We start from the raw sequence: 16,600 nt of genomic DNA, 5'->3' as shown, positions 1-16,600 counted from the left end.
CGGAGTTTGACGGAAACAGCCGAAGTGTCCGGATAGGGACGAGAGAGGAGAGGCTCCTCCACGCAGACGGAGGAGGAGGAGGAGGAGGAAGAGGAGGAGGTTCACGCTCAAACTTTGGGAGGAAATAACCCTCTTCATCCTTTCTTGACGCTCCGATGGACGACGGTGATTATTTAAATTAAAAAAAAAGAAAGAAAAAATATGTAAATAAAAGCAGCGGACGCATCATGGGGTGAGAACGTGGACGATGGATCGGTGATCGATGCGAAAGTGAGTGCGGATTTAAATTCGATGTATTTATCAGAATAATCTGAGACAGAATGCATTTTTTAATTTGAATTTTACTGCTTTTACTGCTTACTTTTATTGGTTTGGGGAAGTTTGCGGCCGTTTTCCTTCAGCCGCTGAAGGTTGTTGTGGAAGCTGCCATTCACTGTTTAATTATAGATCAGCTGTCTGAGCGCACACATGCACAGTCAAAGAGAGAAAACCCATGCTCGCAAAATCAATGTAAAACAAGGGTGCATCATTTTAAGAGACAGGAATTTAGAAATGACATCATTCGGGGTAAGTGTTAGTGCACATTTTAAATCACGGTGATGCAAATGTGCTAAAATGGTCTTATAATTCAGTGGTATATGAAGTTGGAACCATGGGGGTCAGGGGGGTCACAGGAAACTATTTGAAAGGAGACGTCAATTGTTCAAATATAATGTCATCGTTTTACTTACATGTATTCAAATTCAAAGCTCTACAGGCTTCTACTTGAAAACAATTCCATTTTTGCATTTTTCAGTTATTTCTGTGTCTATAGATTTTTTCATCATGTGTCGCTTTTTGCCTGTATTCTTACAATATAGCTGGGTATTGAGTGTTAAGTGTATGTCGGATTCCAAGTCCCATTATTCCTGCGGGTTGAGCCGATACAAACAGCGCACGTGAAATGTCTTTCCCATCATTACTGATGAGGGTCGCCAACGGGCTGCAGAAACCACTGGCATCTTGGAGACATAGATTGTGAACTGTAGGAACTCCAGCAGGTGTTTAACTGCACTGTGGGAACGCCTGAGGAGGAAGACTCAAGACATGAATGAAGGCCACTCTTCCCAACTCTGTATCCAGTTCTTTTCTATGGGACAGAGATACAAAAATTTTAAAAAAGTTTAAAAATAAAAAAAAAGATGGAAGAAAAAGAATGATGTCCGTAGGTGTGAATTAAAGAATGAGTGGCTGGATATCTCTAGACTGTCTCGGAAAATAAGAATATTGTGATCTTCTGTAATGCAATTAAAAAAACAAGAATTACTTTGTCATTATATTCTAATATTTTAGGATAGGATTTGTGAGTTTTCTTAAGATGTAAGCCATAATCAGCAATATTAAAATAATAAAAGGCTTGCAATATTTCGTTTGATTTGTTATGAATCCAGAATGTATGACATTTTTGTTTTGCGATTGCATTACAGAAGATAAAGAACTTTATCACAATACTCTAATTTTCTGAGACAGTCCTGTATATGATTGACAGGTGACTTGTACAGGTTAAACCCCGTCCCTTGTCCCAGTGTCAGCTGGGATTGTCTCAAGCGCAGGATAAGGGTATAGAACATGAATGAATGAAAACAACTGAAGGTAGATTGTCAAAATGTATTAGTCATCTGACCCTGAATGCAGCAGGAAGACAGTGAAGTATCCTGCCTCGCAATCAACACCATTAACTCCCCATGAATTTCACACCTGTGTGTGATCCGCTGCGCCATTTCCATCGCAGTTATAGAACACCCTAACCTCATTACATCATCTTAGTGAGCACTTACCACCGCTCCAGATGGAGCGTCCATCCTTTGGGGGCCAGGGTACCATCATGCCAAGGAGAACCTGAAAAACTCAGAAGGAAAGTGATTATGCAACACTTTGAGGTACTTGTTGCTAAGTGATATTAATCTAATAGAGAAAAGAGAAAATGATGATCCTGTTTTGAGAAAAATAGTCTTTAGTATTTTATGTTCTAACTTATCATAAAACTGTCAATGTAACGAGAACATTTCAAGAATATATGAGGAAAGGAGAAAAATTTGGAATGCCAAATATTTTAGAGATGACCTGAAAACTATATTTATTATGTAATTTAAGTAATTGCAGAAGCACAGGGACTCGGAATTGAAAAAAAGAAAAAACATTCATGAATACAATGTAATTTTAATGGTTTCTTGGCAAGGATTGTAATTTTTATCGAAAGAAAGGAGGAAAGATGGTTGTATTAAAAGGTGAGCCGAGAACTGCCATCTGTCTGTCTAAAGAAGTGTTTCCTTACATTACATTACATTACAGTCATTTGGCCAACGCTTTTATCCAAAGCGAATTACAAAAGACTGGTGACTGGTGAGCGGTTTATATCCAGATCCAGCAGTGTTATTGTCAGCAGTGTGTGTGCTGGATGTACACGTGTTAGAGGCTGTTTCTGGCTTCATCCCTGTGTGTGTGTGTGTGTGTGTGTGTGTGTGTGTGTGTGTGCGCGCATGCGTGCATTGTGTGTTTAGCTGAGCGGTTAATATGCTTTGCAAAATGGAACAATCTGTAGTATTTTCACAAAATATGAAAATGAAAGATGTGATCCGGCCTCCAAATATCAAGACACAGAATGACGCCCTCTTAGCTTCTAGCTAACTCCAGTCCATTAGCTTTAGTTTAGCTTCTGGTTGTTTCGTTGCGCTTCTTAATTTGACTTTTTTTCTTTCTTTTAGCTTTGTTATAATTCAGGGCAATTTCTTTAAGATATTTGTTATACTGTCAATTTATCCTCTGCTTTTTTTAGCTTCTGGCTTTTTCTTTAAGTTTAATTTTAGGTTTTAGCTGCCTCTTTTAGCTTTTAGAGGTTTCTTCCTGCTGTCTCAGCTTCTTGTTCTTTTGTTTAGCTTTGAGATGTATAAATTATAATTTTAGTATCTGTCGTTACGCCACATATTAGCTTCTAAGCATTTGTTTTACTTTCATACTACCACTTGTGTTAGCATATAGAGCTTCCATTTGCTCTTTTAACCGCAAGATTTTTATTTCAGCCTCATATTATCATCTGTTTGTTTTTTCTGTGTACATTTTAGCTTTAGATTTTATGTTGTGGCTTCATGTAAGCTCACTATCGCACCACTTTTAGCTCAGTTGTTGTTTAAGGTAGTTTATTTCAGCTCCTATCAGTTTTGTACATTACTTTGTTTTATTTTTTCAGCTTTCGTTCAGCCACATGACGACTCAACACTAATTTTACCTTCATTGTAATTGCCAGTTTTCTTTTGTTTTGAATTATCTTAGCTTACATTTTAAAAGCTGAAACAGAATACCGCAAAATTGAGAAAAAATGCAAATTCTAACAAATTGATCCAAAAAATAACCAATCAAGTGACAAAAAATGTTGTATTTAAAATTTGGTCCTGATGCCCTTTTAAAGGCCTTTCATTCGCATGTCATATATATATTACCAGAAAGACGATAAATCTGGATTGGCTGAGGTGGGATTTTGGGTCTCGTTCACACCCTCAAGGGCATGTTCCTGCATTCGTATTCAGGCTGTAAAGATAACAACGGTATCCTGGCTCTTTGTTGGACTGCTTTTTGTAACTGTGCTTTAGAACCTCAGCACATTGAGCAAATGTCTAGCAATTTCGCTTTATTCGCCGCTATGACGGTTGATTTTATGCTGCATTGCAACAAAGACGCTCAAACAAATGGCAAAAAACGTTTGAGTGATGAAATGAATCCAGGCCTCTTGTTGCCAGAAAGTTCTGCTGACTCAGAGGACGCAGGAGAAAGGAGACCTTAGTCACTTCAAAAGTTCAATGTCAGCGGCTCGTAAAAAGATACGGTAGCTGTTATTCTAGATTTTGGATTTTGTCGCCAACGGGCACAAAACAGCTATTTTGGGCATTTTTTCATCAATAAATCTTGTCTAGAAACCAGATGAGTTTGTTTTCCTTCTGAAAGACGATGCAGGCGCTGATATTAATGCCCTCTGGGTGGAGGTTTGGTGAAAGAAGGCTGATGTCACATGACTCCTCTCTCAAAAGAAAGGAGTCAAATACACTTTTGTTCCTCATCAATAACTTTCTATTTCAAGATATCAAATAGGGATTAAAAAACAGTTTTACATCCCATAAAGTTCAAATCAGAAACTAAAAAAAAGGATTTAAAAGTCAAGTTAACTAAAGAGAGTTGCTGTTCTCAGTGTGTGGTTTGTTTGACCTTGTGTTGACCTTGGAGTTCTTGAAAACTGTCCTGAAATCATTGGGAAAATTGCTAGAAATCCATATAAAAACAAACAAAACAAGCAAAAATGTCTGCTTTCTGTCTCTTGATACACTGTGTGTGTGGACATGTGTGCGTGTATGTGTGCCTGTGTATGTGCCTGTGTGTGTGTGTGTGTGTGTGTGTGTGTGTGTGTGTGTGCTTGTGGGATTGATAGAAGTCCCTAACCTGTTTTTATAGCTAGTCTTAGTTGCTGTTTATCTTGTGCTAAAGGCCCTTCCAGGGACGGGCAGGGAAATTAACTCCATTACTACTGCCATGCCTCACCCTCCCAACACACACACAAACATATATATTCAGTAAATCCCCACTGAATAAACATGGAAATTAAACCTATTCATCATTCACTGCAGCAGCACAAAGACCTGACCTCCATCACCTGAAGCTCGCTGACGTACCGGGTGGTTCCCCTGATACCACTTCCTGTTGGCAGAAATATTTCAACCCAACTGCAGTCCCAATCGGAGTCACATACAGACATCGTGTTCACACTGATACACAAACAATGTCACTTTTACTGACACTTCAATTAAACACCTGGCCTTATCATTTTAACAAATGCAAAACCAAATAAAGTAAGATAGCCTTCTTCCTTTTTAATATACCAGCACAATTATATGTATTTTCAAATCAACTGCTGAATATAACTCCTTCCTAGTTGTACCACATCCACAGAATGTGGTCAGTTTGGTGTATTTTCTTTATATTTTAAAAGATTTAGGATTTTTTTCCCAAAGCTTTTTAAGGTTTCTATTAAAATAGAGGGACTTTTTCGTTTTGTTTTTTTTTAATTTATTTTTTATTTTACCTTTTAATTTTTTCAGATTTTTTTCCCTTATCTTCACCACTGACTTGCTCCTTAGGACAAACCTCTCTCACACACACTGATATTTGTTATGGTCTGCAGCCTAGGATGGTGAAGGAGCAGGGGGCCGGCTGGATCCAGGACCTGGACAAGGGTCTGGTCCGAATCAATGTTGGGGGCTTGAAGAGGAGTCTGTGTTACAGCACTTTGATGAAGTTTCCCGACACCAGACTGGGGAAGCTGCTGGCCTGCGACTCGGAGGAAGACATCCTGCAGGTCAGGGTCAGAACTGGTTCAGGGAAAAGTCAGAGACAGTAAATATCTTCTCTTAATTATTTCTTTATAACTTCTTCTCTCTCATTTCCTGTCCCATCACAATCTCCTTTCCGTCCTCCCTGCACTCCTCCCCTTTCTTTCTCACCTATTTCTCCCGTGTCTCGTCCTTCTCTTATCCCCCCCCCCAGGTGTGTGACGACTACGATGTGCAACAGAAGGAGTTTTATTTTGACAGGAACCCCAGCTTATTTCCTTACGTCCTTCAGTTTTACCAGACGGGGAAACTCCACATCATGGAGGAGCTCTGCGTCTTTTCGTTCAGGTGTGTCCGGGAGAGACCCGCTTCGATTGGCTGCTTTTAGGTTGGCGCTTCCTGGAGAAGATAAAAAGAAAGTTTACCCAGAACTTAAGGAAAGGAATTATATCAACAAAAAGAAGTTGAAAACCTGGGAAGAAAAGTTAACCATGAGAAATGACCTAAAAGTCACCAATTTATAATTTTGATTAATCAAGCCAAAATGTACACATACATTTTATACATTTTTTTTTCAATCCGTTACTTTTGTGTCAGCCCATCTGCAGAAACTGAAAAGCGCATTAGGTCCTTGTGTCGGGGTCACAGTGTTTGTCTTTACCCCAAGGTGTCACCACAACACATAATGCATCTGGGAATCAGCTTTAAGAATGAGGTGACTTTGTCTTTCAGCCAGGAGATTGAATACTGGGGCATCAATGAGTTCTTCCTGGACAGTTGCTGTAGTTACCGTTACCACGACCGCAAGCTGGAGAGCAGCCGCCATCGCAGCTGGGATGACGAGAGCGATGTCAGCAGCATCGACACGTCCGTCGACGAGATCTCGGACCTAAACAGGTGTGGCATATGATCTCCAAATGGAAATCTGTTCTTTATTGATGGATGTTAAAATCCTGAATATATGAAGGAATTTGCTGATATATATCTACCAGTGTCTTTAATTGTAAAATAATGAATTGGTACACTTTAGAACAAAAACAGTGTTATTAATTTAAATATGAAAAAACAAGAAGTGTATATAGCCATAAATTACAAGACAAAAAATCAATCAATATTTAACAATACCGATCAGGTCTTTGCATCCGCTGGTGCAGAACGTGTGTCTGTGGTTCGGGCTCTTAATATTCTCTGCCTTCCTCTTCCTTTGTAGAGATATTCAGCGGTTCCAGGAGGTCCGCTACGGGAACCTCAAGAAGTGTCTGTGGCTGACACTTGAGAACCCAGGGTACTCCATCCCCAGCAAGCTGTTCAGCCTGCTGTCCATCAGCGTGGTCCTGACATCCATCGCTACCATGTGTATCAACAGCATCCCTGAATATCAGGTGACCGTATAATGACATGATGCTATGAGGACATCAAAAAGAATTGAAGAACATAGCTTAGATTGTTTTGTGTCTATAAGTGAGTGTAAGAACATTTCCGTTACATGTAATTGCACAGAGATTGGTCTTTGTGCCTCATGAAACAGCTGACCTTGATTTTTGACTTTGGTAATGCTCACCCCAAAATTCAGACACTGCCAAGAGTTTGAAAGTCTCTCTGATGCTGACTTTTCTTCTCTGACATCCTGAAATTGAGCCCATGCTCTCTGGCTGTCTGCCACCGAAGTGTTCCTCAAATGGAGGTCAGACGAAGGTCAAAGCCGAAATAAGGAAATCCTTCTGGATGTTTTCTTCAGTCTGATCAGATGTGGCAGGAAGGGGATGAGGATGGGGAGGGAAACAAAGGAGAATTGTAAAAGACAACCATTCAGCTGCTTTTTTTTTTTTTTTTTTAAAGCCATAAATAGACTAGATATGATAGGATGCACAGGGGTACCAGTCAAAGTAGGATTTTTTTTTCCTGAATGTGCTGTTTGCAAGTGAAGCATAAATTGCAACATCAAATATATTGTTTTATTAAAAAAGGCACTTTTTTGTCATTTTCAAGGATTTCATCTCCTAATTTTATGCTTTTATTAACACTTTTTTTCTGCTTCTTTTTGCATGCCAGTTTTTACTTCTGACACTCTTGAATAGAATAAAACGGTTGTATCGTGCATTGATATTCTTGCATGGCTCTCAATTTCTTTTTTTTTTTTTTATAAATGATTTGGGCAAAGAAATTCAAGCCCATCTACATTTTTATGCAGATGACACGATTGTCTGTACAAAATCTGCTCCCTCAGCAGCAGAGGCCATAGAAGAAATTCAGACTGTACTTCAGTCATCAAGAGCTTCGAAGGATCTAAAATTGATTTTTATATGCCCAGAAAATGCCCAGAACACCTTGATAGCCTGTTTATGTCATCGCTAGAAGCCTCAATCTGCATACGTCTAAGAGATTGCTCTGACAGCGATAGGCCATCAAGTGTTATCCTGCTATGCTCCCTGGTCATGCAATAATCTCCAAAAAGCTGTTAAACTAAAAAATGCATATTGATTAATTATTTGAATTGTATCATTACAAATGCAATGAAGCAGGAACGTCATGGCTTCTCTTGAGAGGCCACCATGCTTGAATATCTGAAATTCTGTTTTACTGAAAAACTATGTATTATGTATTTGTATCATACGGTAGATTTGAATTTGTGTGGTCGCTACCTTCACCAGGTTTCTCTTGTTAAAGCGATTTCTGACCTCAATGGGACTTTGAGATCCAGAAATAAATAAAAATAAGTGTGCAGATTAACAGAAAAGCACAACAATTTAAGAGTATGTCAAAATGATTTCAAAGAATTAAGGCAATAATATGTTGAACTAGCAATTTACTGATCTGTCCTCACCATGCCTCTTTCTGCTACCACAGTCATTTGACTCGGAGGGGAAGCAACTAGATGATCCGAACATCCAGGTCTTGGAGGTTTTCTGCACTTGCTGGTTCACGTTTGAGGTGAGAGTCACACACAGTGTGTGTGTGTGTGTGTGTGTGTGTAAAACAAATCACAAACTGATGGTGAATATCAATTAAATGAAAATGTGTAGGCCATTGCACGATTGACTGACCGGATGTGTATTCTATGAATGATGGATGGATATATGTATATGTATTCTGCAAGCGGGGACTGATTGCAATGGAATGATTGCCATTTATTCACATGGTTATACGATATATAGAGACGACCAACCATCCAAACACAGAGAGAGCATGGAAACACAGAAAGGCCCTCATAATCAAACCAGGGACCTTGTGAAACTGAGGTTCTTACAACTGTGACACTGTTCCCGAAATACCGTATATACAATATATATATATATATGTATATATTTATATAAAATATGCTTAAAACTTAACCTCAGAATCCTAGTGATGTAAACATTTGTCATTTGTCAAAAGAAATTTTAAAAGTTTTGAAGTTTCAAAAACTGACTTAGAAGCTAGCAAACAAAAGAAAGATTTATTGAAATGACAAATGACAAAAAAACATTAGAAATCATTAGTAGCCTTGAAATTCAGAGAAAATAAAATAGAAAAAAATGTTGAATCTTGAAAAGTATCGGAATTAATTAGTTGAACAACAAAATTATGTTGAGAACTTCCTGAAAAATTTGTATATGAAATAAAAATCCAAGAAACAACCAAACAAAAACAAAAGACATTGTTCTAAATGATGCTTCAATGTGACATAGAATTATCAGGATTTGAAGAAATCAAAACAAATGCACTTTCCAGCTTGAGAACAGATTGGTTTGTTTTGTGCGTTGACGCCTCTCAGTGACACATCGGGAATCTCCTCTATGTCCAAAGGTGGTCACACGACTGCTGTTGGCGCCTAACAAGAAAAAGTTCTTCCGTCACCCGCTGAACATCATTGACATGGTGTCTGTGCTCCCCATCTACATCACGCTGCTATTTGACCTGGCCGTTGGCTCCGAGTCCGAGCTTGGGGACCTGGGACGGATCATACAGGTTAGACAATTCCCCACAGTATTTTACTAAGTAAAGGTTTCAGAATTGATCATTTTTGATCTGTCAAGAAACAAGAAAAAAATGGTGTTCGTTTTTTAGTAAAATCATCAATTTCAGGAGTCAAACTTAGCCAAACATGTCCAGGAGGGTCACTGAGTATCTTGGTGGACATAGCTGGGAGTGCAACACAGCACAGATGTAATGCTTTGTTTAAAGAAAAACAATATCTAATTAATTAAAGTGATGATTTTGTTAATATTAGTAGTGTTTTAAAGAGAATTTCAAGAAAAAATTGGAATTGAATTTGACTAGAAAATGTAGTGTTCATTTTTATATAAACAGCACTTATTCTGAGAAGGATATAGGCAGGGCTTGAGGATGATGTCATAGATGAGTGACACTAGTTTTGTTTTTTTTTGGCGCAATTCTTGTTCTGGACATTTGGTCCTATTAAAGATGAATGTCATACTAATTTTGTGGCGAGCTAAGGGTTTTGTAAAGTAACAGTCAGAATCAAGGATAACTGCTCTCAGGATAATGCTCTTTAGAAGGGGGTATTAATTCAACAACCAACAAACAGGGCAAACCCAGGGGAGCTCTTTCTCAGCTCTAACAGTTGGACTGAAGGTGCACATCCCTGTTATGACAACTAACGCTGCAGGTTAGTGTCATACATCAAGCACACCATTGTACAACTATTCACAATGTAGTTCTTTCACACAGAACCATGAGAAACTCCCAACGGTCATCATAACTCTCAAGTGATTCTGCCGGCCAGTCCCCCCAACACACATTACATCGCCCCACCAAGCAGGTTAGCTGTCCTCAGCAGCCTTAGCATTCATAACAAAGTCCTTAAAGCAGGTCGGGATCCTACAGTGTCAGCGAAGTCGATTCGGTGCCTTCCGAGAAGGCTTAGAAGTGATGGCGGCTTCTAGTGGCTAGTATCCAGTCTCTCCTTCTGGTTGGATTCTCCCTCTGCCACATGTGGACTCACTTGGCAGTCCTCCCTTTGTGCCCCCCAATGGAGCTGGCTTCTTCGGCGCTGGCACCGGGCAGTAGCGTGCAAAAAGGCCTGACTCCCCAAAAGCACTGCTCTGTCAGGTGTTTGCCAGCTATACTCAGTCTCCACTGTCAAAAGTCTCAAAAGTCGGGTATCCTTGGTGGGCATAAGTCTGGAGATCTGCTGTATAAGTCCCCAAGTTCTCCCCCGTTCTCCTCTGACAGTCGGAGACCTCAGAGAAGAGATGGTCACCAAACCGCTGGTGCAGGGCCCCTTCAATGGCCTGAAAGCGGAACCATTTTGGAGGCTGGAGGTCAGTAACTATTTGGCAGGCCTTACCCTACAGGGCCAGGGCAACCTGGGTTGCTCTTTCCTCAGGGGACCACTTATAGACCACTTATTATGTCACCATCCACACCCGGATAGGTATGTCTGTGGGGGCTCTTCTGCATTGTAGCGTGGCAGCTTCATCACACCTCGCTTGGGATTGACTTGTAGTTGTGGGGCTGATGACATGTTCCTGGCTATGGTCATGTCTGCTGCCAGTGATGATGACGGGCATTTTCCTGCCGTTATGGGAAAAGTTCTATAAAAGAGTTGTTACTCTTCACGCCGCTGCCGTTCATCCTCGGGTCGCCTCCGCTGATCTTCGCGCTGCCGCCAATCATCATGCCGCCACTGCCGATCCTTGGGCAAGCTGTCGATCCTCGCACCACCGCTGTAGCCGATCATCCTCGCATTATCCCCACCTCCAATGCACTTCTGATTCTCATGCCACTCACAAACTTCTGTGCCTCAATGCTTCACTTAAGCAAAGCCAACTCTAGTTCTGGCGGTTGCGTCATATTCTCCATTTCTCCGCATAGGGTTGTCACTTTGAAATTCCACTTCTGACACCCATGTGGCGAGCTCGGGTTTTTGCAAAGTAACAATCAGAATCAAGGATAACTGCTCTCAAGATAATACTCCTTAATTCAACAAGCATGCTGAGAAGTTTTCATGCCACAGATGCCACAGATCATGGCCCAAATGGCTGACAGACAATCCCCTGTACAACCTCTGCGCCCCTGTGCAGGAAGGTGGCCAACCAGGCCAGTGCGTTCCAGGACCTGAATGACATCGCCACCAGGACTGGCCATGTATGATCTGAGCAAGGAGTGCGAAGTCTCAGCTGATGCACAGTCGTATGACCATGCTTTTCCAAGAGGTGGAGGGAGGCTGGCATATATTGCGGTCTCACATCAACAGAGCAGAGATATGCATAGGTCAAGAAGGAAGCCTCAGGCTTGACCTGAGCATGTGAAAGCTTCTGCAGCTTCCCCATCCACAAGCACTTCCAGATGGAAAAAAATCATAAGCCTCTCCTGAGCCTCCAAGGCTCCCAGCCACTGGCTTAAATATGCTATTCTTACTCGATCATACATGTCACAGCGAAGAGGCTGTGGGCAGTAGATACGCTGTTGAGGGCTCCTGAGAAGAGTGGAGAAACACTAGATGAGAAATAGACTATACTGAGCCAACAGCTAAATGAGTTGGTCTCAACTGCCAAACATACAGTAAGGAGAGAAAGAACAGTAAGGAGCTCCTGATGCCATCTGAATACCCAGATTGACCATGGCAAAAGGTGGGAGCAGATTTGTTCCCACTGGGGAGGGAAAACTACCTGCTGGTTGTGGAATATGCTTCAATATATGTGGAGATTGCCCTGCTAACCCCTGCAAGATCAAAAATCAATCTCTGCACAGCATGGCATCCGGCAAACTTTAGTGACAATGGGCTACAATTCTTGGGAATGGCCTTTGCAGCATTTGCAAAGTCCTACAGATTCGGGTATGTCACAAAGAGGCCATAGGACTATGGGGAAGCTGAGCATGCAGTCAATACTGTGAGAGATCTTATTAAAAAATAGCTGACCCATACCTCGCTCTGCTGCTGTACAGAAAAACCCCACAACAAAACGGGTAGAGTCCAGCACAAGTACTCATGGGGAGGAGGCTTCGCAATACCTTTCCAAAGCTACCTCTGTAGACTCCTATTCTTCCTGACAGCTAGGAAGTGATTCACAAGGAAAGGGAAAAGAGAATGTGTGATGTTTATGTGTCTGGGTACTGAGTCTTGACAAACTTGGTCTGGGGAAAAAAAGTATGGACAACAGTTCAAGTTGCCACAGGTATTGTGGTTGAGTCACTTTATACGTTTGTATATCGTGGAGGGACCCCACAGGACTGTCAGGTGAAACCACTGACATCTCATCCCTTTGGAGTCATAGCTGGAGCATCATAGCAAGGTGCAGAACAAAGTTGGCTGTGTCCCGGGAAGGAGCTCTGCAGAACCACCACAGCAGACCACCCAGAACCAACACCCACTCCTTGAACCATGACTGGGGGCGCTGTAGTGAAAACCAACGGCGATTTGAATGATAGAATTAATTTGAAGTTGTGACTTGTGTCTCCAGGTCTTCAGGCTGATGAGAATCTTCAGGGTGTTGAAACTGGCGAGACACTCAACTGGTCTGCGTTCCTTGGGAGCGACGTTGCGGGTGAGTTGTTCTTGTTGCTACGTAGCTACCTCCTAGTGGTTCTTTGACAAAGAATGTAAATATCTAAGAATTAGACAAGCAGAAATAATAACAACAACAACAACAACAACAATGACGCATCACTTGATCGATTCACCATCCATGGGGGGAGGGGGTGTTTGAACCTATCCTAGCTGTCATTGGGGGGGAGTCAGGGTTCACCCTGGACCAGGCAAGCACTGCTCACAGGGCCACAAAGAACCATTCACTCTTTCATTCACATGTCTAAGCAATGAATCCATTGAGACCACTGCATGTTTCAATGCTGTGGGATGAAACCAGAGAACCCATCCATCCATTCATCCATCCATCCATCCATCCATCCATCCATCCATTCATCCATCATCTTGCACATATCTTACTCAGGGTCGTGGGGGATGCTGGAGCTGATTCCAGCCACCATTGGGCGAGAGGCAGGGCTCAGCCTGGACTGGTTGCCAGCCAATCGCAGGGCCACATACTGTATACAGACAAACAACCATTCACTCTCTCAGTCACACATTTGGGCAATTTTCCCAATTTTTCCAATTAACCCTCTGCATGTTTTTGGACTGTGGGAGGAAACTCGAGAACCCATTGGGGTTAATGAAAAGTAATCCATCTCATAATTACCTGATAATTAGCATGGAATTAAAAGAAGCTCACGATAAAATAATCTCAGAAACATCAGGGGAACACTTAATTCTTATACAAAATAACTCATAGAAAACAAAGTCTTTACAAAATAGTTGTAATGGCCTGATTTTTGAAAATTATTTTTGAAAGTTTTGCCAAGCTTTCAAAAATAAACAATATCAGATTCTGCTACTGACATTATGCTAATGAAGGAAATGTAATTTTCTTTAACCCTTCATCTGACGATCAGTCGGACTAAACAGCTTGTCATCTTCATCATGTCTGACTTCCCACAGCACAGTTACCGCGAGGTTGGCATCCTGCTGCTCTACCTGGCTGTCGGAGTGTCTGTCTTCTCCGGGATCGCCTACACCGCCGAGTACGAGGAGGTAACCTCTGACCCATAGACCCCCCCCCCCATCTGATTTCTGGAATGAGACGACCAAAAAAGAAAATGTTTGTGTAAGGTAGAAAAGGAAGCTTTGTCTCTTGTGTCCATCCAGGATGTGGGTCTTGACACCATCCCGGCGTGCTGGTGGTGGGGGACGGTCAGCATGACCACAGTGGGCTATGGCGACGTGGTTCCTGTCACAGTGGCAGGCAAGCTAGCGGCCAGCGGCTGCATCCTTGGCGGCACCCTGGTGGTGGCGCTGCCCATCACTATCATCTTCAACAAGTTCTCCCACTTCTACCGGCGACAGAAAGCGCTGGAGGCGTCGGTGAGAAACAACAACGGCAGGCGGCGGGAGGAAGAGGAGGAGGAGGACGACGATGAGAGGTCAGATGGGGACAGCCGGTGTCTTGATGATGACAATGTTGACGACATGGAGGAGGAGGAGGATGATGTACAGTATGAAGATGAAGGTGGTGTCATCAACTACAGCTACGTGGAACATCCTTCCTTCTCATACAGCATGAGGGAGAAGGAGCTGCTCTGAGAGCTTTAGGTTTGGATTCGGAAAGATTATGCCACCTGATGTCCGACACAAAAAACACATTAATCAAACGGACGCCACAGACAAGAGGCTCATCCAGTAACCGTAGTCCTCCTCGAGTTTGACTCCAAGGAAATAGCTTGTTAACCAAATTGTAGCGCCATTGGCTGATTCATGTTTACTAGCACACCCATACATTTTCTCTGAATCTTCCTGCAAAGCCAAGTATTTTTGATTTGTGTTTGGATATAGTAAAGGGCTTGGAGGAAACAAAAATAAAAAGCATGGAACCTGAGGTTCCTGATAGCAATGGAAAGAGGTCCTGCAACTCAAGTTCAAGAGGCAATCCATCACTAGGTGACTTCATCCTGAGGGGAGTGGACTTTTATGCGATGTAGTGCATTATTTACTGGGCTTCCAAGACTCTTCCAAGACATTTGGACCTTCCCTATCCCCCTTTCCCTGTTTACTGTCTTCCACGGTCCTCAAACACTTTACGGGTTTTACTTTCCATTTTATTTGGGCAAAGTTTAAACACACACGTGCCTCGGCTTCTCTGATCACACCTTGGAAAAATTATTTCTACCATTAGTTGTTACAAATGTTTCATTGTAACTTCATGATTGATAGATGGATAGACAAAAAAATATATATTGCTTGTCATTTAGGATAGTAATTTTTTTTCAACGTGGGATCAGTGGTGCTGATCGGAGCTGTACTCAATTGTTGGATGAAAGTTTGATCATTAGCTATCAATAGATATTCCTATACAAGGATCATCAGGGGTCCAGTCCATCCAAAGCATGAAAAAGAACTTCAGGCGGGGTAATGAAGAGCAGTGTTTCTATGCCATAGTGTATTTACAGAGACATGAAGCGAAATGTCCCACCCGTTCAAGGCTCATTTTGAATGAGGGTTTCTGAAACTGTAAAAATTTTAAGAAGCATGCACTTAAAAAAATAAAAATATAATGGATCAAAGAAGTTGTACTTTTGAAGGGGCAAAAAGAGGAAGTATGTAAAGTACAGCTCTCTCAGAAAGGTGACAAGGCTGCGCTGGCCTCTAGAGGTTGGAGTGATGACCACGCCCAATGTTAGTGGGTCCACGGGTTTTGAGATGAGATGAGAACAACTTTATTAATCCCGAAGGAAATTGTTTTAAAAGGTCCCTTTCAATGTGCATTCGTATGCTTCTGTGGATGATGAGTCCCGACTCTGAAAAGGAGTCTTCTACAGCTCCGCCCACACCTGGGTCAGACCTTCTTTGTTTACATATTCCTTTCATTAAAACTCTTGTTTTTGTTGAATGTTGACTGTAACGCCAGTTATGTTGTGCTGCCTGTTTGCTCTGGAAGCAGCCATAGTCTGAAGGGTCTCAGCTGTCAAACTGTCATTTCGCATCAGTCAGCCCGCTTTTAGAAGATTTGTACTTTACTGTTTTTTTAAACCCACCTCTTCTTTCACTCTCTCTCTTTCATCATCTTGTCTCCTGGCAGATTAGAAGCTTCTAGAAGACCCCCTTTGTCACCATGACGATCAAATGAAAAACAGATCACAGAACAGTTTGGGATAAAAGAAAATACAGATTTGAAGAAACATTAAATTGCTGATTAAAATAGGTCACAACTAAAATTCAAATAGACTCAAAAGGAGTAAGAAAGTGGCACTTCCAAAAATGATGATGAAAATGGTTGGACAATTATATGTAATATCCCCCCGAAAATTTGAAAAATTAAGCAATACCTTGTTTTGGTGATTCCCTGGGAAAAAAAAAACCTTGACATTTAATGTCAGTATTTAAAAAAGCAGAGCAGTTGTATATTTTTCAAAACTGGTCCAAGTCACTGTATTAGAACTATTAGCTGACGTCATTGACGGTTAAATATAATCCATTTTCTTAGCCTCGCTCAGACAATTCATATAAACATGACTGATTGGAAACAGATAATAAAAAAATAAATGAAATAAAAAAAGGAAATAAAGGCGCCGGTTTTAGAGCAGGGGCCCCCGGGCTATACTGGACTAAGCTTTTACTTTATTAGATCAGAGAGGATCCAACGCATGGATAAATCTTGAGTGATATAAACATAAATCATCTTTGCTTTTGTCCGGAACATTGGAGACACTGCACTGGAATATCAATGGATTTGGGGAAGAAAAAAAAACTC

General features: G+C 41.5%; 1 protein-coding gene across 1 annotated transcript; it reads left to right on the top strand.

Annotated features, from left to right (window-relative positions):
* The first annotated feature begins 16 nt into the window (after positions 1 to 16).
* Positions 17 to 15,740, top strand: LOC147232996 (delayed-rectifier potassium channel regulatory subunit KCNS2). The gene is made up of 10 exons (XM_086150190.1): positions 17 to 270; positions 5,207 to 5,380; positions 5,569 to 5,702; positions 6,087 to 6,251; positions 6,565 to 6,736; positions 8,202 to 8,285; positions 9,141 to 9,302; positions 12,761 to 12,844; positions 13,795 to 13,887; positions 14,002 to 15,740. The coding sequence occupies exons 2-10, from the start codon at positions 5,213 to 5,215 to the stop codon at positions 14,434 to 14,436; spliced, it is 1,497 nt and encodes a 498-aa protein (XP_086006316.1). The 5' UTR covers positions 17 to 270; positions 5,207 to 5,212; the 3' UTR covers positions 14,437 to 15,740.
* Positions 15,741 to 16,600: the final 860 nt, after the last annotated feature.

Source organism: Fistularia commersonii, chromosome 7 (genome assembly GCF_037954325.1).
Source record: "Fistularia commersonii isolate RoL2024-O1a breed Wild chromosome 7, RoL_Fcom_v1.0, whole genome shotgun sequence".
Taxonomy (NCBI): domain Eukaryota; kingdom Metazoa; phylum Chordata; class Actinopteri; order Syngnathiformes; family Fistulariidae; genus Fistularia; species Fistularia commersonii.
The sequence above is the reverse complement of the archived record's forward strand: the minus strand, read 5'-3'. Positions and strand labels throughout refer to the sequence as shown.

Bases quoted from the DNA above. Each gene is read 5' to 3' on its own strand.
- LOC147232996 (XM_086150190.1), top strand. From the start codon at position 5,213: ATGGTGAAGGAGCAGGGGGCCGGCTGGATCCAGGACCTGGACAAGGGT. The intron at 6,737-8,201 runs GTGACCGTATAA...CTGCTACCACAG, and splicing joins ACAGCATCCCTGAATATCAG to TCATTTGACTCGGAGGGGAA. The intron at 12,845-13,794 runs GTGAGTTGTTCT...GACTTCCCACAG, and splicing joins CCTTGGGAGCGACGTTGCGG to CACAGTTACCGCGAGGTTGG.